The sequence below is a fragment of the Macrobrachium nipponense genome, chromosome 23 (assembly GCF_015104395.2).
Source record: "Macrobrachium nipponense isolate FS-2020 chromosome 23, ASM1510439v2, whole genome shotgun sequence".
In the NCBI taxonomy this organism is placed as follows: domain Eukaryota; kingdom Metazoa; phylum Arthropoda; class Malacostraca; order Decapoda; family Palaemonidae; genus Macrobrachium; species Macrobrachium nipponense.
This window is the reverse complement of record NC_061090.1, coordinates 13,947,654-13,970,481: the sequence shown is the minus strand read 5'-3', so window position 1 is coordinate 13,970,481 and position 22,828 is coordinate 13,947,654. Positions and strand designations below refer to the sequence as shown.

Sequence of the window (22,828 nt, the reverse complement as noted above, 5' to 3'; positions counted from 1 at the left end):
TGAGTGAATACTCATACGACGCGGCCTATGTAAAAATTTTAAAAGAAAGCAAATTAATGTAAGCCACCGTCGTGGGGTTTTTGAAAAATCCATTTGCTGAAATATAGTGGAAATGTGGTTTGGGTATTGGTTGTAATGACTCAAATGCCCTTGGGTAATTTGCTGGACAACGAGCTGAAATCTGACCCCATACTAATGAATACAGTACCAAGAGTTAAAAGTTGAGTATATCTTAGTTTTACCAGACCACTGAGCTGATCAACAGCTCTCCTAGGGCTGGCCCGAAGGATTAGATATTTTTACGTAGCTAGGAACCAATTGGTTACTTAGCAACGGGACCTACAGCTTATTGTGGGATCCGAGCCACATTATATCGAGAAAATAAACAAGAGTACCATTAAATGTATTGTGGGGGAGAGGAGGGGCGTTGGAAAGGTAAATTAATTTTACTACTTTGGAACAATGCGTAATTTGACGATAAAACTAAATATCAAATTATTTTATGGAACTGGTACGTATACATAGGAATTATTTCCATACATTCATATGAAAATTTGATAATATAATGGTCTTCAGTTACGTGGCTAAATATAGGTTTTAACGCAGATGAGAAGAATTTTAAGCTATAGATTATAAAAAAATGTTATGAAATACTAAGCTAAATTCTTGTTAAAAGATTGTACGACGTTTTATTTATTTATTTTTTTTTTTTTTTTTGTTTTTTTTTTTATTTCATTTATTTTTTTTTTTTTTTGCGGCGGGGGTGGGGGAGGGGGGGGGATGGGGGGGGTGGTGGGGGGGGGGGGGAATGTTGGCTGGTGGGGGGGGGGGGACGCGGGGGAGATGGAGGAGGTCGATTTGGCAAACAAAATTTGGTTTGTTGCCACATAAAACCATTAACGCTTGGAGATGTAAAGTTTCTTTTACAAAAACATTTATAGTTTGACGATTTCCGTTGAATAGGTCACTTCGATTCTGAATAACTTCGCGGGTCCCAGCGTTTTGCTTTTTGCCTAAATTTCATACCCTATTCAATTTATACGTCACTAGAATAGTGTAATGACCATTTATTTTCACAACTATCCATGAAACCCTCGTAGGGAGGTAGTGCCCTCAGTGCACCTCATGCGGTGCACAGTAGGCATTACTTAATGCCCTTTGCAGCGTCCCATCGTTCCTTGGGTACAACCCCTTTCATTCCTTTTACAAAACCTACGTTCCTTTTCTCTTGTATCTTTCTACGTCTCCTATCAAACGCCTCAGTGTCGTGGTCGGTATGGTGTTGACGCGCCACCTCGGTGGCCGCGAGTTAGATTCTCGGGCATCCCATTGAGGTGTGAGAGATATGTATTTCTGGTAATAGAAGTTCACTCTCGACGTTGTTCGAAGTCACGTAAAGCCGTTGGTCCCGTTGCTGAATCACCACTGGTTCCATGCAACGTAAAAACGCCACACAAACAAACAAACAAACGTCTCCTATCAACTGTTTCATAGTGCAAATGTGAGGTTTTTCTCCTGTAACTCCTTTAGAACTTTTCTAATCTCAGTTTTCCCTTTCAGCTCTGAATGACCTCATAGGTCCGAGCGCTTGCCTTTAGGCTTAAATGCTATATTCTATTCTATCCACGAAACCAATCTAAAGACTAATCGTTCTCAGGACGGGTTGTTTAGGATAATAGCTATTACGGAGACTATTGGCTTAGTGAGTTTGTGAATTTGACAATGAATAGGAAATAAAGGAGCGAAATAGCCGAACTTAATAATCGAAGACGTTTGGTGGATTTTAACATTGACTGCCGCTAGATATGGAATGTTTCATGTGGATGTATCATTTGAAATGGTATTTGTACTAATGGGTCTCTTTAATTGCTATCGTTTCTGCTTATTACGGAAATTAAAATTGTTAACTACCGAAGTAATTTGTAAATGAGTGAATTATGTAAAATACATCTTATGAAAAAACTTATTGGTACATAGTCCCCACATTTTACAAATGAATTATCGATACTGTTTTTAATGAACTGGTTTCTCTACAACAGAATGGTTATGGTAAACTGTTATACCCTTTTAAATACGTTTAGTTAATAGTCAAGAAACGAACCTGAGAAATTGGTACCAGGCGCGCACTATAACCAAAAGAGGTAACCTGGAAACAATTGTTTTTTTATTAGTGTGAAACAACTGTTTTTTTTTAGGAATGAAACAGAATGAAGCCAAGAGCCGAAAGGACGCTGCAAAGAACCTACGTAAGTAATGCCTACAGTGCACCACGTGAAGTGCACTGGCGGCACTAGTATAACTATGATAAAAAGATTGTCGTAGCCATGGTTTAGTGTAAATTTTATGGCATTTGAATGACACGGGTGAATTATTCTCGGGCATTCCATTGAGGTGTTAGAGATGTGTATTTCTGGTGATGGAAGTTCACTCTCGACGTGGTTCGGAAGTCACGTTGCTGGTTCCATGCAACGTAAAAACACCATACAAACAAAAACAAAACACGAGTGAATTGGCGCAATTAAAAGATTCACAAGGTCTTTTCTTATTCAAAATACCCGGTTGATTTATAGTTTGTGTTTGTACGTCTGTTTCGATTGATTTGATTTTGAGTTATATAGATTTCTGGCATTATGCCAAGCACTGGGGCAACTAAAGCCATTCAGCGCTGAAAAGGAAATTGACAGCAAAAGGTTTGAAAGGTGTAACAGGCGGAAAACCTCAAAGCAGTTGCGCTCTGAATCAATTGTTAGGAGAGGGTGGGCAGTAAGATGGAAGAAAGAGAATATGAACGGAGGTACAGTAAAAGGAATGGAAGTGGTTGGAGCTAGGGGCCGAAGGGACGCTGCAAAGAACCTTAAGTAATGGCCACATTGCACAGAAAGAGGTGCACTGACTGCACTAACCCCCTACCATTCTGATTTATAGCTTTTATACATCGGTCATCTTTATGAATCTCTGGCAAAATTCTAGTTTAATCTAATACCAATAAAAGTAAATTCCGATATCTGTCTACTTGGAAATAGAACCATATTGCCGACGGTAATATCTTAATTACTTTTCCTTAGTGTTACTCTGATGGGCCTTTCGTTTTACATGTTCAAGTTGTCCACAATACAACGCCTCAAATTAATATATATATTTGTATATACTGTATATATATATATTTATCACATGCATATACATACACACACACACACACACACACACACACACACACATATATATATATATATATATATATATATATATTTATTTATTTATTGCTGACGTTTCAAGACATCTGTCTCATTATCAAAGGTGGAATAATACATTAAAATATAAATATAAAAACAGACTCATACTCAAAATTACAATCAAAGTATAAAAGTTATATGAGAGAGAGAAAAAATAAAGATGTAATTTTAATTATGAGTCTTGTGTTTATACTTATATTTTAATGTATTATTCCAGCTTTGATAATGAGCCAAATGTCCTGAAACGTCAGCAGTTAATAAATAAGAAATGTTACTATGGACGTCTTCCACTGCCCTTGGTCCTGTCTACTTCGGTTGATAGCAGCCGCTTATACCCCCTCAGATATATATATATATATATATATATATATATATATATATATATAGAATATATATATGGTAGAGGGGGGTTGATATAGATCCTAGTTACAAATACCTATTTCGGCTTTGATTTGTAGGTGGGAGTCGGTTTCAACTTATACCTCCCTTGATGGATATATGGTTTAAGGCGCGTCACTGCAGCCACGAGTAAGTGTACTCCGTGGTTCAGAAAATAATGTAAATGTTTGTAATGATATTGATATAATAGTTGCGAAATTACATCGCTAATTACAGTATACCAAGATTCAGGGTGAAAATATACTTGTTATTAAAGGAACCTACTACAGGTGAGGCTGCCCAACCTATTCTAAAATGTTATCCAGAATTAGAAGGAACATTCATGATGATAATGACGTTATGATAGCGGTATGACTCGCGTGACAGACATGTACTGTTTTCATATTCTGTCGAGAGATATGGTAATCTTGAGAAGGTATGTGAGTTCAGAGGTATGTAACTGCTGACCGTGCCGACTGGATATTTGTGATTGGGTGAATAACAATGAATGGATGCGCCTGATGATGGAATTTCTTTAGATTTTCAAGTAATGTAGAAGCATTTCTTTCATGTGGAGTGTCCAGACGCCGAGGATCTGACAGTTAATACGGAGAATGTGTTGTAATTCCTCGAATATCGATACAAGTGGTAAACGTGTACTTGGGAAATTAGTACGAGGGTCTTCCAGAACGCCTCGGCAAAATGGGACCAGATAGAAATCTATCAACAATATCAGTAACATAAAACGAGAGAACGTATCCATTATTCAGACAATGAAAGAAATAAGGGGGGAAATACGAGATGGAAATGAACATATAAAGCGTGGCGGGTATAGTCTAAATACCAAAGCTGAGGTGATTCAGTAATTATTAATAAAAGAAACTTTGGGAAATTAAGTACAAAACATAAAGACAACGTGGCGAAAGGAGTATTATGATTCAGGATATATTCTCTAAACGTATGTAGTACAAATGAAATTTGAATATGCAAGAAGGAAATGAAATAAGAAGAAAGAAGTTTAAGAGAAAACTTAGAAAAAGCAAAAGCAATAAGCAGGAGACGGGAAGAATGCTGTACTGGAGTCAGCTGACCCTCAGTCACACACAGATAAGCTTATTCAAAGTGCTTTAAAAAGGAACAATGAAGCACTTGATATTTGGCAGTGGGTAATGGATTGAAATTTTACACAAAGTCAAGCCGACTTACAGTTCCTTTGCTCTTTTTTTTTTATTTACATGACTAAAGTTTGAAGTATGTTATAAATCTGAGTCAAGTATTATCTCTGGACAAGTTTGAAAAAAATCGAGTGGACTTAAGGATGAGAAAATGAAACATTAAGCCCGATAGATTATTCGTCCTTTGAAGATATACTGTACTTCCGGACACGTGCTTTTGCGCTTTCCTTCACCAAAGTGTCGAACAGTAAGTGTCCCTCAAAATCGCTTTGGAGGTGCCGATTACCGTTTTATTCTCGACCATAGAATTTCTGTATTGTGGTCCTTGTGGGAGCTACATTTCCCACAGTTACATCCACAGGGATCCAATAAAATCAAGCACACAGATGGAGAATGTTAGACATTGATGCTCATCAACTGTTGTCAGTCAATTACAAGTCACGCGCTTTAAGCAATCACATATCGCAGTGGACTTCATACTGGGGTGTTAATTAACTACAAGCACCCATGCGATAGACATTACATCAAAATCTGAGTGCGATGATAACTAAGTTATATTTTTGTGTAGCTGTATGTGTATTAAATTACGGATCACCCAAGTCAGAGTGCGAATGTCAAGAAGGAAATAATGTGAATAATATAAAAGACAGTACACGGGAGAGTGTCATTAAGTGAGTGGTCAAGAAATATAACAATGGAAAGAAATTGTTGGTAAATGGAGTAAGCACATTGAACATATATTTGTATTGAATCACAGGAAAAGAGCAAAAAGACTAAGTGATTCTGGAGGTGACGAGATCATTGGATTCTATTGCTAATAAGAATATTTATTGATAAAGAATCGGAGATACTGAATCACTGCTGTATTTGAAATTAAGATCTCTACCTGACTTACTTTATTCTACATCAAAACACACAATGAATAATGAAATTTAAAGAGTAGCAACCAATATTAAAAAAATCTGCAGCACAAAATTATCTTAAATTGATACTCGCCAACGTTTCAGTGTCGGCGATTATTTATCAACTAAGTATAATTAACAGCAGAAACGTCCTCTGATATGTACTCACCGAACATTAAATTTTAATGCACAGTGAGTGAGTATGTATTCATTCTTACCTTAATGGTCACTGACTGAATTATGTGTAAATTTCACTTTATCTTATTCTCTCGTACTAGCTTCATTTAATTTTCATCACTGTGTGCGTTTCAATTCTGATTTTTGAAATCTTATCTGAATTTTTTTTCATGTTTATCTTTTCCTCCTTATCATCTGTTATCTCTTTACTAGTCATTTCTGAGCTCTGTCTAAGTTTTAGAAATATTACCTTTTTATTTACTGATCTTCTACACACACACACACACACACACACACACAGCACACACACACACACACATATATATAATATATATATAATATATACGTATACATATATATATATATATATATATATATATATATATATATATATATATATTATTATATATACACGCACTCAAAAGCAGCCACAATCACCTCTATTAATATCGTATTATTATTCAGTGCACTAGAATAACTTCAGTCAAAGTGATCTAGGCTTGAACCTTTTCTTTTCTTAGCTGATAAAACCCAATTTTTTTATTCTCCCTGTGTACATCTGTGTTTATATATATCTATATATATATATATATATATATATATATATATATATATATATATATATATATTGTGTGTCTGTTTCGGGATTTTTTCTGTAATTTGAAACCTCATTTGGGCAGCAAGAAAGGAAAACTCTCGTCTTGGTGTTAGTTGGCTTTGCAACTGTTCCAGTGGACACCTTGTGCAAAACGCTATACTGCCCTAACCACAATCTCTTCAACATTAAATTTAAATTCTTTGAAAATATCAATGCACATCGAATGATTTCTTGAAGAATTATTAATTATCTTATCTGGAAGATATTTCACCTTAACAAACTCCTTACGAATCTTCCAACTATTTAAGCACCGTGACTGGAATTACAAAGATCTCATGTGAGAGAGAGAGAGAGAGAGAGAGAGAGAGAGAGAGAGAGCATTAGCAATGAGGGTAATAATACAACAACCAGATAAACTGGACTAATGGCAAAGAGACCCCATTGCCGTATTTCATATTTATAATATATATATCATATAATTATATATATATATATATATAATATATATATATCTATATATATATATATATATAGTATGTATAAATATATATTATATATATATAGATATATATATATATATATCTATATATTATTTATATATATTATAAAATATGAAATACGGCAGTGGGGTCTCTTTGCCATTAATATATATTATATTATTATATATTGCTACTGTTAAAATGCATATTTCCCCTCTTTGAAATGTCATGTAGAATTGTGCAACATTTTTTCAGATTCCTAGATAGCTTAGAATAGGATGTTTTAAATGTGTGTTCAGATTTCGCATTACATGATGTAAAAGAATATATATATATAACGTAGAAGTAAAAAGAGAGAGATTTTCTTTGTCTTTTCGAAGCTATGATTGTTTCCCCTTTTATGTCAACACTTTAAGGTTAGAGGGTCTGCGAGATCCGTTTGCTTTCCTAAATCTGTCAACGCATTTGATAAGCGAGAATCGAGTCTTCGCGATGTTATCAAAACATGTCAATCTTAATTATCGCTCAACCTCTGTTTCAGTCGGGTACATGTCTGTTGAGCAGATTTGTCTTGTACGTGTATGTCTTTGCCGAGTCCCACGTGGAGATTGCACATTTCTTTATGAAGATTGCGTCAGATTTCGAACTTTCTGGAAGCTTTCGTGCCAAGAACGTTTTTGTCATCTGCCCTGTCCAGTTTTCGCAAAGGAAGAGATATCCTTATATCATAGAATCTCGAGGCGGTCAGATCTCTCTCTCTCTCTCTCTCCCGCGACATCCTTGAGATTATATTAGCGTAACGTAAATTGGTCACTCGTAACTTAGAATTTCATATTTGCTATTTCTTAAAGTTTGTTTAGTGTTATTTAGTTTATTTTTTGTGGAATCTGAACAAACATTATTTTGTAATGGCGCCTGGTTTTTGTGAAAGTGTGTAAGACAAGACTGCAGCTAAGAAAGAAGTTGGTATACCAAAAAGGTAAAGTGTGTTATATTTTTATTAGTTGCAACTAATAACAGTTAGGTAATAACTAATAGCTAATAATTGTTAGGAACAGTGATTAACTAATAACTAATATTTAATGGTTATGAAGGTTTGTAAAAACTGTTGGTTACAATGTTTTGAGTGAAAACATTTACCACTTTTACACATTGTGCGTTATTTTTGTGTTTTGTGATTGTTTCCATTGATTTGTGCACTTGTTCATTTTCTTATTGAAGTGTGTCTTTTTATTTTATATTTTCATTTGCATTCACAATTTAATTGACTTAGTTATTTTCATTGCTTAATCATTGCACATTTAATTAAATTTAACATTTGTGAATAAATTTGCATTTACTTCGAATTCTTTTCAAGTTTTGCTGTTGTTTAGCACTTGTGAATTAATTTCAAGTTTTCAATTATTGCCTAACACTTTTGAATTTTGATTGAATTAATTTTCTTGAATTTTGTGATAAATTAATTTTGATTTAATTTTACTTAATTTTATTCAAGAATTAATTAAATTTTACTTTGTTTTCAAGTAACAGTAATTTTCCCTGATATTGTGAATTTCACTTATAAATTTTGAATTTAATAATAAATTTTTGTATTTAAAATTTTTATAAGTGGTTTTATTCTTATACCAGTATATTTGCATTTAATTATGATTATATTTATATTAGGTAGAAACATAGAGTGGTAATTGATTTGCTTTCCTTCAAATTACTTGAAGTGACTTAGAACCAGGGAAGTACTTAGACTTCTGAAATCAGGGAAATAATTAGACTTTTAAAGTTGTTGATGGAGTGATGCCCTTTGATTAATTTAATTACTTACAAGATTACCTCACAGCTGTTTTAATGAACTTAGTCTGATTTTCTGCAATACTGGTAAGTGTTAAGGGATCACTGTTGCCTTTAGAGTATTCAGTCGTTTAATACGTGTCATGAGGGTTCAGGTGTCTGGCTTTTGGTGAGGTGATAATTGATGAATGGTAACCAGATCTTGGCACTTGGCTCGTACTATAATATTTATTATATCGATATATATATCTATTATATATTATATATATATTATTATATTATTAATATTATTATATATATCATATATATAAATCATATATATTATTATTATATTATTAATATATGTATATATATATATATATATATATATATATATATATTATATATATATATATATATCTATATATATATATTATTATTATTATATATATTGTATATATATATATATATATATATATATATATATCTATATATTATAAATATGAAATACGGCAGTGGGGTCTCTTTGCCATTAGTCAGTTATCTGTTGTATTATTTCCCCCGTTGCTAATACTCTCTCTCTCTCTCTCTCTCTCTCTCTCTCATGAGATCTTTGTAATAGTCCAGTCACTCCCTCGCCGTCTTCCTTCCACAACTATAGATCGAATTCTTAGCTGAATCCACCCCTCCTGATGAGCTTGGCTCCGAGATATCGACCTGAGTCCTTTCCCCGTGGACCCCATCTTAGCTTAGAGCATACTTTAGGGTTGGTCTCTCTCCCTGTGTGTTTCTTGTCCTCATTCTTTGCAATGATAGAATTTCTTCAGTGTTTCTCATGTTTTATCGCCCCTCCCCCCGTCCCAGCTCTCTCTCTCTCTCTCTCTCTTCCAGGTGAGAGTGGTCTTTCCAATGAGATCTCGGTCATTAGTTCTGCCGAACAGGTTATGACTATGTTAGGGTTGTTTGCCCGTTCATTCAGCTGCCTGTTTACGTGTTTAGCAGATGATGTGGGAAAACAGAGGGCCGTAACTCATGAATTTTGGTAAAAAATACTCCAAATCATTGCTATTTACCAGATATCTACCTGATTTCCTTCTTCTTCTTCTTCTTCTTCTTCTTATTATTATTATTATTATCATGGTACATCGGCAGACGTCCCCAATGCACTTTCGAGTATCGTGCTCATGAACCACATTTAATTTCACATAATTTGTGTGGTACGGCTGGGTTGACATGGTTGAATAAACAGTTAAACTGCAGCTCCCTCGACAGAGATCTGCAATCTCTGAATGCCATTTAGAGCTGTCAGATGATTTTTGCCCGTTTCCCTTAAACAAATCGAATTAACTGCAATCTCTGAATGCCATTTAGAGCTGTCAGATGATTTTTGCCCGTTTCCCTTAAAACTAAATCGAATTAACTTCATTTCCCCCCTTCCTGCTCTGCCCCTCAGCATTTCCTGAGGATTCCCTCCTACTTCTCTCTGTTTTCTTTCTCCATGGATCGTATACCACCAGCTATATCGGAACCCCTCTATTCCGGAGATAATGCGTGCGCGTTTTTATACGCTTCTTTTCATCGACTGCAAATTCGAGGTTAGGATCATCGAGGTCCCCCATCCCTGTGTTGATTGGTCAGCGCCCGGGTGATGGGCGGAGTCGTAGGGGTCCGTATGCATAATCCTTGGCTTGCCAGTCTGGCGTCAGGTGTGACTGTGAAAGGATGCGAGAGCTGCTCTTGCCTCTGATTCACTCGTGCGTTTGAGCTCGTTGTTCTGTGGTTTATAGTGAGTGACTGGTGAGGTAACTGAGTGACATTAGTGTTATCTTAATATACCAGAGAAAACGTTCGTTGAATTATGCAACACTTCCGAAAGGCTGTTATGCCCACCAGTGAAAATCCAAAGAAAAAAAAAATATTTTTTTACTAATACGTGTAGTCTTTCTTTTGAATGTTCGCTGAAATACGTAAACATAACGGCAAAAAATATTATTAAGGTGTAATTTTTGTTTTCGTTACTGTTTACCTACGATTTCAGTAATGCACTGCATACATAGGCGTTATTCATACATACATACATACATACATACATACACACACACACACACACACACACACACACACATATATATAGCTATTTTATAATGATGCAGCAAGCCCACCTATAAAATATTGAAGAATTTTTTGAATGCCAATCAATTAAAGTAGTAAAATAAAGAACAGCTTCAAGTGCCAACTGAAATTGGTTACTGGAAGTTGAATGATCTTATGGCTAGCTTGCCCCCTTCCCTCCCTACCCCTATCTCTCTCTCTCTCTCTCTCTCTCTCTCTCTCTCTCTCACTCTCTCTCTCTCCAGGGGAGCAGTTATACACGGAATTTCTGAACTGGGCATGTATTTAGCACTGCTGTCATCTGCTGGTAATGAATATTGTGAAACTAAGTTAATTCCTCCAATGGTACAACCCGTCCTACTCATGAAGCAGTTTTCGGCAAATTTGTCCCAGCGTTAAGATGTATATTAAAAATAGAGAGAGAAAATTTAGTGGCTAAGTTAGAAAAAAACAAAAGAGTGACGCGTGTATGGACAGAAGAAGAACCAAGAATCAGTCCTGCCTTTTGTTATTGTTTGAGTCAGACTGTTGCCTTTCAAAGAATGTATAAGATTTCTTTTTGAGAGACTCAAGTTATTTCGTTATTGTCCTGTAGGATCAAATTTTTCGCTGTTTCTTTAATCGTATTTCAATACCCTTATTTTCACCTTTTCAGTCTTTATAACAAACCATAAAAAATTGCATTAGCTGCGATGTGTATAAGTACAGCTTTTTTCTTTTTTAATCTGACTGAAAATATCCTTAGCCCATTTCACTGAGCCTAATCCTGATTGGCGGAAGTACGACTTCTCACTCACCGGGAATTACAATGAAAATATTTTGGCCAATCAGAAGAAGGTTGGAAGCGTCAATGATATCGGCTGCTGATGTTTACTGACAGCATAAAAAAAAAAAAAAAAGCGGCAGCTTTGTTCACATCGATCTGAAAATTATCAGTTGTTAGTCGGAACTTTTGCGAACTGAATATAAGAGGCACAATCTGCGAAGTTATGAGTTTACATTTAATGCAATCGTGTCTCCTTCGTTTTTCTTAAAAGAACTTTTTCGCGTGTTTTCTAGGTTTGCAACATCTCCTTGATGAGACATACGTGTTCTGGTCAGTAAGGAAGAGAAGGTGAAATTCTTTTCTTTATTTTTCCGGATTTCGTATTAACGCCAAATTCTCCTCGATATGACGTTTTCGTTCCATTTTGCAAAGTCGGAGGCTAAAATGACATATTTCGTGTCTCGATTTTTTTTCTCGGTTTGCTACGTGTCTGTTGGATTTGGATTTGAGGAAAGAAAAACGATTAAGAATGCTTGCGTTCTTTGTCATCATCAGATTTTAGACGAGAGAACGAGAGCCTCGCTTATTTTCTTTCTATGAGGATGAAAATTAACCAAGAGAGGCAAGGACAGTTAATTAAGAGAATTTCCATTAGATCATCACGTCAGGGTTCATTAATTTGGCTGAGGTGCGACGAAGTGTGAGATATTAATGTGGATCTCTGGAATTAGATTAATCTTTGCAATCTTCCTTCTCTCAGCGGTGTTATTTTCTATCTATCTATCTAATGTTTGTTTGTATGGTGTTTTTACGTTGCATGGAACCAGTGGTTATTCAGCAACGGGACCAACGGCTTAACGTGACTATCGAACCACGTCGAGAGTGAACTTCTATCACCAGAAATACGCATCTCTCACTCCTCAATGGAATGGCCGAGAATCGAATCCGCGACCACCGAGGTGGGACGCTAATACCATACCAATCACGCTACCGAGGCGCTTATTTATCTAATGAAGCTACCAGACAGTTATAGAACTATTTGCTATTATGATCGTTTGCTAAGATGACTAACTCTCACGAGACAATACAAACTCTTGTTTTAGTAAGCTTTCATGTTCGCCTAAAGTTTGGCTTTCGTATCAGTTCACGGAGATTCACACACGCCAAACGGAAGTTCCGTTGTACCGGTCTATTTGTGACATTTCTCATCGTTCTGAGCGATGCCGAAATAAATATCGACTGAGAGGCTGATCACAATGTACGTATATCCATCATTGCAAACGGAGTCTGGAAGACGCAAGGAGTTCTTGCATGACTGTCATCTGCCGTAACACCTTGATTCTTGCAAAAAGTTGTTAGGCATCGATTGCTGATGGCTGATGAAACGTTGGTAGCTGGTTTCAGTGACTGGAGGTTTCATACACTCTTAGGCTTAGTAGATGCTCAGGCGTGTCTAGTCACGGATAAACGCAGGCATAAAAACGAGGCCAAGGAGAGCAAACAAACAAGGCACGAAATAAGGCGGCGTTGCTTTACGCATGCGCTCACACACGCACACAGAAAAGCAGTTATGCCAGCGAGAGACAGACACGCAAAGCGTCGCCGTCAGTTCAGCATCGCATGATTATCACTCGTATTCCGCTTGCTTATGGCGGAGAACAGAGGGCGATGGCTGGCGTTTGAATCAAAACTGAAAGTAGGGAAAAAGAAGAATATGGCTCGTGGTACTTCATGTGATTGAGTGAACGGAAAGGAAAAATGGTGTAGTTATGCAAAGGAGTAGATAAGAAAAATCCTTGAACTCGTTTGACTTTCGTCGAGAAGTCCTTTAAATATTAAGACAGAAATCGATAGGCGGGAAAAAGGATTTGTTTTCGCTCCAAGAGAAGGAGGGAGGCACATTACAAGCTACTAGCCTGGACTTTTGGAAATGTTCGTCGCTTTTGATATCTACAGCATTTGAATGAGTCTGGAAAAGACCCTGCTAGTCTCAATCCTTGTATATATGTCTTTGTTCCCTAAGGGTTCCGTTCTTTCATCTACTCTTTTTCCTTCTTTTTATCAGTGACTTTTCCGAGTGGCATTTTTTATTTATCCTTTTGTCGACGATTCTACACTCTACATTTTCTCGACATTCACTCAAAACCCATTTATGATGTTCCAACTCTATCTGACATTACTCTTCTTTTCTTCTGTATCAGTCAGCTTTGATCCTGTGAGCTCGAATAAATGTGAATCCTGAAAAGAACAGAAAATCATTGTTTGTAAGATGCAATTTCTACCTGTTTCTGTCTACGTCAACATCCAGTTCTTCAGTTTCTACATGGAAAAGTACTTTTATCATCACTTACGTTCCTCTTCAGATGTGTCTTGTAGAGACAGATCAAAAAGTCTAGATTGCTAAAATTGGTTCGAAAAATTTTCGTGTTGTTTAAATATTCCAAGTTCTGCCGATCCATTTAATAAACTTTCATCTCTACCTTGTTTGTACGTGCTTGAGTATTGTTATCATACTTTGGATGCTTCATCTTTAGTTTTTAGAAGAAATCTTTTTGATCAGTAATCCTTCCCTTACATCTCTTGATTTAATTTCTCTTTGCTTTTCTTCTTTGTCTTTTTTTTTCTTTCTTTCTTTTTAGTATTATTTTGATTACCAATCCGCCGAGTTCAAAAAGTCTTTCCTTCTGTCAGGAGGCCGCATAGAAGCCTCTGTCAAGTCACTTCTTTCCACATTTAATCTGCGCAGATAAAAAAAAATCTGACTACACAGTTCGGTGATTGTTCTTTCCATCTACTTTCAAGCTTTATCATTCCTTTTCTACTTTGTTTTCCTGATTCATACAACTCTCCTTTCTATACTGGGTAGGTGGAGTACCGTTTCCATCTAGGCTAAACCTTTCCCGCTCCTTTCCCTCCCGTTTTCTTGCATCTAACCAGCCTGGGCTTGTTACGGGCATTTGGTTGCGTGCCTCATTGGCCTTTGTATTAAATAGGTTTTCATTCGTAATAACAGAATTAGCTGTATCCGAGGTTAAGCGAAACGTGGATTCAAATAAACGACAAATGCTGTTTCCTGTGATCTATTTGAGTGACCTCTTAAGCTGGCTTATTAAATCCTTTCCAGCAGTCGTGGAAAAACAAAATATATAAGGAGGAGGAGGCTTTCGAACTCAGATCAGCACATGCTAAATTTTTATTTAAATTGAGAATTTGATAACACAGTTGACGATAGACCTATACTACTAACAATCACGCACTCTTCGCTATGGACTCGTATTTGTTCGTACTCATTTGTCTATGTCTGGAACTCCACACGTGTTATTCATGCCAATAAATACTGCTGAGCCTCTGAAATGCTGCCTTAAAATTTTATGGGGAATTTTGTTCCTGAATTTCTAAAATTGTCTGACATAGATCATAAACATTCCAAAGAGTATGTGTTACGGTGATATTGATTCACTAAATCCATTTTTATGCTCCAACTTCTTCACTGCATATAAAATAGCTGTTTTATTTCCCGTGGGGAAAATCAGCCAAAGTGGTATTATTTAACCATGGGCAAATAAATATACGGCCGTTCAAGCGCTCGTACTTGCCTCTCGGTCTCAGACATTGCAAGAAACACTTTACTAGACTGGAATGTAGTATTTCAAAGGCTGTTAAGGATGGGGCAGGTGGCAGGGGTCGCTATAAAGATTTCATTTCATATTATAGTGCTCCTTTAGGACCAATTCTTGAAAAACTAACACATGGCTGATTCCAAATTTTTCAGTAAAGCTCAGATTCTATACCCCCTCAGAACTCTCGTATATGGTAAGCCATTCAAGGAACCCAGGTGGTTAGAAGGAGGCACTTCTGGGGAAAGGCCATAAAGGTCTGCAGTCGACCAATTAACAATGGTCTGAAAGTTTCAAAGGGTCCAGAACTTGAAGATTTATTGGACGGATCATCCGTGATTGCCAGTTGGTAGCCATTTTGGAAAAAATACCCAAAGACAACTGTTAGCCCTGAAACAGGTAGAGGCAAAGCATTCCCACGGTAACAAAAATATTTGTACCCAGTCTGATAATTTGACTTTGATTATACTTGTCCTTTAATAATGAAAGTTTTCTTCTGTGTTATTCATTAGGAAATATTTATTCAAGTAGGTTATATCTTCTGCCATTTCTCATTCAGCATACACTATACGTTCAACTAATGTTTCTTGTACGTGGAAAATAAAAACGATGAGTGATAAACAGTGACCAGCTTGTGAACTACTAAATTTGAAAATAAAAAGTGACAACATTTTTGTTAAACTTGAAATCAGTCACTAAATGTGCTTGCCTTTATGAATTTGTGTTCGTGACTCGTAAGCAGAAACAGCAGACATAAACATGTAAGCAAAACATATTTAAACTAAGTCGCTTTCGAAGAGTTGCACGTGCTGTGTTGTGTAACTAAAGACTGAGATCTGCGAAGGTTAACCATTTTCGCCTTCAGTGTTATAAAGATGAAGCAGTTCACATGGTGGGCGAAGGCGACAACGCTGGTCTTCTTAGGTAAGTCTTGATGGCTGCAAATGTTTATTGTGTGATTTGTTTAGACGACTGAGTAACTTCTAATTTGTGTCTGTTCGCAATTGCAGAAATTATTTTTGAAATATCAGTTGTAGGTGTTAATTGGCTGTTAATCTGTCTTTTTTATATAATGATCGAAAGCCTAGTTTAGAGTAGCCACAGTAAGACAGCTGGAAAAACGTAGATGTAAGTGTCCAAAGGATTCTCACCGGAAGTTATGGATGTCTTTTACTAATGAGTTCGCAGATGTCCGGGAACGTACTGCAAATCAGATTTTGAAATGAAGGGGGCGGCGAAGAATGAAGCAAATCACCCAGCTCGAGTTTTGCCGTGTGTAGTCGATCAGTCAAAGTCAGTGACCTAGATAACTTCCAGACAATTAATCATAGTCGAGCAATCTCGAGATCCTCTACGTACAAGTATTACCTTCAGGAAAGGCTAGGGGGGTGCGGGGTGTGTCGTTAACCTCACGAAGGCATTGAACACTTGGAATGGATTTCAAGGTTATCTAAACAGTAAATCATCATGAAAAAAAATTAGTATTTATTTTGATTAGGTAAAGTAAGCTGATTAGGTAATTTTTAGGCCGAATGAAAGCTTTTAGTTGGCCTTCCAAAAATATACACGCTAGACGTCGAACAGGTTTCATTATTTGACCCCTTCAACCACTGATTGGTGCATGCATAATTCCCTGAATATGATATCTGCAGAGCTATTGCATCAAAAAACTTATAACTTTGTTGTGCAACCTATTACATTAAGGCAGTGTATTTCAACATATTGCGGACGCATTTTTCGCGAAGTATCCAAAATGGTGGCAAAACTGAAATTGAGGGGGTTAGTCTATTTGCCGCCAGAGTTCGAACCCTTTATTTAAAGAGTAGAAATAAAGGACAAGGAGGGATATACGTAGTTCGACTCGTAACTAAGACTAACTGCAGTGCTTGTTTTAGCGAGGTGAAGGTCCTGGTTAAAATGTCCTAGTATAAAAGAATGTTACTATATACCATTTTAGGACCTAGGTTTTCTTTTCAAGACTTGAAAAACAATAACTGTCAGCTTTAGACTCTAGCGAAGTATATATGATATGCAGGATCAGGATGGAATGTTACTTTGATAAGTCAAATATACGAATGAACTTTCAGGTATTGGTTTAACTCAAGTTGCGAATTAATATCCATGTTTAAGACTGCACCCCGGTAGCAGACAATGCAGCCATTTTGGCCACAGGTTCACCTTTTGGTGCCTTTATTGGTGGCAAAAGGTCACTCTTTGATGGGAGAACTTGCTTGTAGCGCCACCTTGACGCAACAGTGTCTGTGGTATAAGTTAAGTGTACCTTAGTTTGACCAGACAACTGAGCTGATTAACAGCTCTCCTAGGGCTGGCCCGGAAGATTTGAAATTTTTATGTGGCTAGGAGCCAATAGGTTAACTAACAACGGGACCTACAGCTTATTGTGGTATACGAACCACATTATATCGAGAAATTAATTTCTAATCACCAGAAACAAATTCCTCTGATTCCTTGTTGGCAGAGAGAGGAACCGAACTCGGAACTACCGAATCGGTAGGCGAGCACGTCAACTACTCGGGTAACGAGGAACTACATAACAGCCTTTGTACCGAAGCATTGGAGAACCTGTAATTTTGCTTGGATAGGCTTTTTCTCTAAGACTCCCGTAGGGGGGTTAGTTCCGTCAGTGGGCCTTATGCGGTGCACTGTAGGCATTACTTAAGGTTCTTTGCAGCGTGCTTTTGGCCCCTAGCTGCAATCCCTTTCGTTCCTTTTACTGTATCCACTTTCATATTCTCTTTCTTCTGCTTACTTTCCACCCTTTCCTAACACTTGATTCATAGTGCAACTGCTTTGAGGTTTTCCTCTTATTACCCCTTTCAAACCTTTCACTGTCAATTTCCATTTCAGCGCTGAATGACGTCATAGGTCCCAGTGCTTGGCCTTTGGCCTAAATTTTATATTCAACTCAACTTTACTCTTATGACCGAAAACCCCTTTGAATTTGAACATTACAATTGCAGTTTCCAGGTTAAAATGCCCGTACCTCTCTTTCTGGCACACTAATTTTAGAACAAGTCCCAAGGTCTTTCACACCAGGCAAGGATATCCTCTGCTCCCGACCTAGTCAGGGGTCCATCATGGTTCTCGTTGAAGCTATTAAACTGAGTAAATGGAGTCTTCAATAATACACAATTGTCACCCTTGAAAGCACCGTGAGATGGTTTATTTAAAAATAATGTGGCCTTATTTCAGCACGTGCCCTTGTTCAAAAGTGGCCCATAAGTGTGGTAAGATCTTTACGGGGAAAAAAGGGGTCCTTGTGTAGACCTCTGGATTCTATACAACCAACCTCGAGGGTTCAAAGTTTTATACTAATTTCATTACTAACGGAAAAAAAACAATCCTGTAGATTGAGTTCATAGTTCGTAAACTAAAATGCGTATAGGGGTAATTAGTTCAAAATTACGAAGACGCTGTCACATATGAGCGAGTTAATACTTTAATAACCACTATTTTGAGTCATAATTATCCGAGTGCTCGCGCACACCCACCGCGCACATAGGCTACACAGACACATATGCTCACACAAGCAGAGAGAGAGAGAGAGAGGAGAACGATTTCTCAAAGCGTATTGTTTAAAAGAGCCGCATTGTTCATTTTTTTTGTATGATTTTATACATATGTACTATATATATGTACGCACACACACATATATATGCGTGTGCGTGTGTCTGTTTGTGTGTATTGATGTATATTACCATTTAACCATTTCCGCTAAAAGCAGGAAATACAGGCTAAATAGCCAGCTTTAAACGTTTGTGCAGACGAAGTATCAGCAGCTTGTCAACACAGCACTGAGCTATCTTCATTAATCTTGCATGCAACCTTGCTCTTCCTGGATATGAAGAACCATTCTTCCTGATACCTCGTTCACTCTACCTCACAACAAATCCGAATTTGAAAATCCTTTCACTAACCCACCTTCTTCCATTCTTTTTGTTATTTCTTTTACCCCTCCTATGTAATGTATCTCCCCGATTCTTAACCCTTTCGGTCCTTCTTACCCAAAACTTTCTTCGTATAGGAGTCAAAATAACAGTTTCTTTCACTTGCATAAGACATCCACCTTTCATTTACATATAGGAAAGATGGCTCAAGAAACCCCTCATATATTCGAAACTTGTCTGTCATGGACGCTCCAAGTATCTTCCAATACTTTTGCACCTTCCTTACCTCACCTGTTCTGCAGTTCTCCTCCTCCTTTATCGGTCGAGTAGTAGTTCTATTTATTAGGAACACCTGTAGAATTCAACAGCTTTTGTTCTTCCACCATTCAAACCAACTTATATTTCTCCTTCCTGGTTTCCATTCACTGTTGTTCACACTGGTTTTCAACATTTTCTTCTTGCAGACACTTTGAAACCTTTTCACCAGTTTCTGTCGTTTCTCTTCACGATCTCCGGCCATTACTGCATCATCTGCAACACCTGTCGTTCCACACTGCCTTCGTGAACAGTTTTCATATACCACAACCTTACACTTACTTCTAACATCTTTTCTCTGACTCCTCGCATCACTCTATCCATGCTTAAACATCAAATATCCACAAAAACAAGACATCTTAGCCTCAGACCAAGTTATACATCAAACCTGTCACTCTCCACCCTAAACGTTCCAACTCATGCTTCACTTCCATCATCAACCTCTTAACTGTTCGAAATTTTTTTTTACCACACTTACTCAACATTGTACTTGTATATCTATACATTCTACTGGAAGCGCTCTATGCATTTATGTACACCACACACAGCTGGTTTCTTTTACACTCAAATAACTCGCATAACTGTCGCAAGACCAACCAGCAATCACTAAAACTCTTCCTTTTCTAAATCTACATTGGTCTTTCCTTATAAATCTTCCATATTTTGCCATAATTTCTTAGTCAACACAGCTTTTCATTTAAACTCAGTTTGTTGCATCCCTATGAAGATTAAAATATCTTCTATCACCTTTAATCTTTTATACCTTACCTTTTGAGCCCTTAGTAAAATATCCAGAAGTACCTTACACGCAAAGTTCAGCAACTTACTCCTTCTGCGGTATAACACGTTTAATTCCATCAGCTCCTAGTGTCTCCTTTTTCAACCTCTTGATTTCCTTTTTATATTTCCTCAGAAACCACTTCCGCAATCATTCTCAAACTTACAGTAATCTCTTTCACTTGGTTCCAGAATTCCTGTTTTCCTGGAAGCTATTTTGATTGTGCGTTGCTGGTGGCTTCAGCCATCTGTTTTTGAAGTTTTCAGCTGGGAATAGTGCGTCTCAAACTCTCCAGGTTTTCAGTGAAACAGTACTGTGCATTTCATATCAGTTAACCTTGCTACTTCTTAACTGCAAACGTGACCTATGACCTATTGACTGCAATCTATGAAAGGATGTCGAGAAGACATTCTGCTATTATTATTATTATTATTATTATTATTTTATTATTATTATTATTATTATTATTATTGTGTCCTTCAACTCTGCTGTCTTCTGTCTTTCCCATTCATCAAATCGACTAAACATTCACTCGATCACCTTCAGTCTATCCTGAGAGCATTATGTATTCTGAGGTCCATTTGCTCTGTAATGTTTCTCTTAGCCTTTACTGTCTAACAAAGTAATTTCTAACTCTTCCTGGAGTAGTTGCTCGCTTTCACACTTGTATTTTGGTTATCTGCCTCCCTTTTACCTCTCTTTTTTTTTCTTTAGACTACACTATCCATCCTACTGTGCAATTCCGTGTGATTTTTCTTTTTCACGAAATGTACCTCAAATAACCTTTTCCTTACTTTTTAAACCTTTTATTTCCTGATTACGTCACATGCCTTCACTCCCACAATCCTCCTGTAACCATAAACACTTTTCTCATAAGATATTCCAATTCCCATCTTGTGGAACCCTCTCCTCTTAATTACATTTAAAGCTTCCTTGTATTGTATCCCCTGGGAATTAAATTTCTATTAATTGTAACTTTCTCTTCAACTAAATAATGATAAGATATACATCCAGCCACCCATGTCAAGATGATATACATATATATCATTTAGTAATGACTTTGGAATGCACTCCTCATGTTATAGGCTTAAATATAAGCTAAGCACACACAATCTCACACACACACTTATATATATATATATATATATATATTATATAATATATATATATATATATTAATATATATATATATATATATATATATATATAGTATATACATTACAAAGCCTTAGATCCAAATGCAAGAGATATAAGGTAAATCTGATATCCGGTAGCAGGATTCGAACCCGCATCCCGATTATCAGAACGAGGTCACGTGGCAGAACTGACCGTGCGGATAATATAGGTCTATTGCCTCTCATACATCATACATACATACATACATACATACATATACCCGTTGGATTCACATATATATTAACTGAAGCTGAAATAGACCCATTCTCACCATTGTAGCCAAGTGGGTAATCGTTTTTATCTGGTAAAAAGTGACCAGTGGGTTATATATATATATATATATATATATATATATATATATATATATATATATATATATTGGGATAAGGTTGCCATTCAGACCATTCCTGAAGGGCGTCCAAAGGGCTTCTTAAAATGATATAATGAATTCACCCTCAGAGAACTGACGTCACCCATGTTCTGCAGTACATCACAAGTTTTCAGACGGCAGGCTGTATAAGGATATACTATGTAGAACAAAGATGCAGTATATCCATCGAAAATAATGTTATTCCATTAAATAAATACGGCTCGATTCTCGGGCATTCCATTGAGGTGTGAGAGATTTGTATTTCTGGTGATAGAAGTTCACTCTCGACGTGGTTCGGAGGTCGCGTAATGCGTTTGGTTCCGTTGCTTCCATGCAATGTAAAAATACCATACAAACAAACAAACAAGCAATAAATAGATACGGAACGCAGAATGATGAGAAGTATCAGAACCAAAAAGTGACTGAATTTGGTATATGTCATGTTAAATAGCGCAATTCACAGAAACCGTGTTTAACAAATCATATGAATAACCTCAAAGAAACACGGTTAAAAATTCATCGTCCTCAGATCCTCACAAATATTGAGTTAATTTTTTTTTTTTTTTTTTTTTTGCACGACGACAGTTGTAAGGATTTCTGACGAAGCGATTATGACAATATGGAAACTGCATTAAGTCTCATAAATCATGTTTTTTTTCTTTAATGCGTAAGTCTGAGAATTGGATCTTTAAACATAAACCTCTTTTTAACCCTGACGAATAATTTGTTGCTGTTGATTGAATATTCTATGTTGATGCTTAAATATAAAATGGAACAGGACTTTTCTTTCCAATTTACATTTATTTAGAACAAAATACCTCCTTGTGTCTATCCCTACTCGATGTTTAAGTCACTGAAACCATTAATATATTCAGTAACCCCTTGCGCCCATTTCCCACAAAAAATGTCAAGCAATTATGATTAAACGTTTATTGCTTTTAGATATCTAATGAAAGTCAGCTATGTAGCTAAATTCAGCCTGGAATAATTCTGTGATGAAATTCAAGATACTCGGCAGATGCTGACGATTATTAACAGTTTTAGATATCATTTTCAAAGACTTGGCGTTTGGAATCAGTT

The 22,828-nt window shown here is 36.6% G+C and overlaps 1 protein-coding gene across 6 annotated transcripts in view; it reads left to right on the top strand.

Moving 5' to 3' along the window:
- The first annotated feature begins 10,399 nt into the window (after positions 1-10,399).
- Positions 10,400-22,828, top strand: part of LOC135196190 (uncharacterized) — a 135,644-nt gene continuing 123,215 nt past the window's right edge. The window contains exons 1-2 of one of the 6 annotated variants that reach the window (XM_064222791.1): positions 10,400-10,460; positions 15,714-16,125. In XM_064222791.1, coding sequence (XP_064078861.1) covers positions 16,077-16,125 — 49 coding nt within the window. In that variant the 5' untranslated portion in view covers positions 10,400-10,460; positions 15,714-16,076. Of the gene's footprint in view, positions 10,509-15,713; positions 16,126-22,828 lie in introns of all 6 variants that reach the window. The other 5 variants (XM_064222827.1, XM_064222800.1, XM_064222837.1 and 2 more) reach the window with 5 other exon arrangements.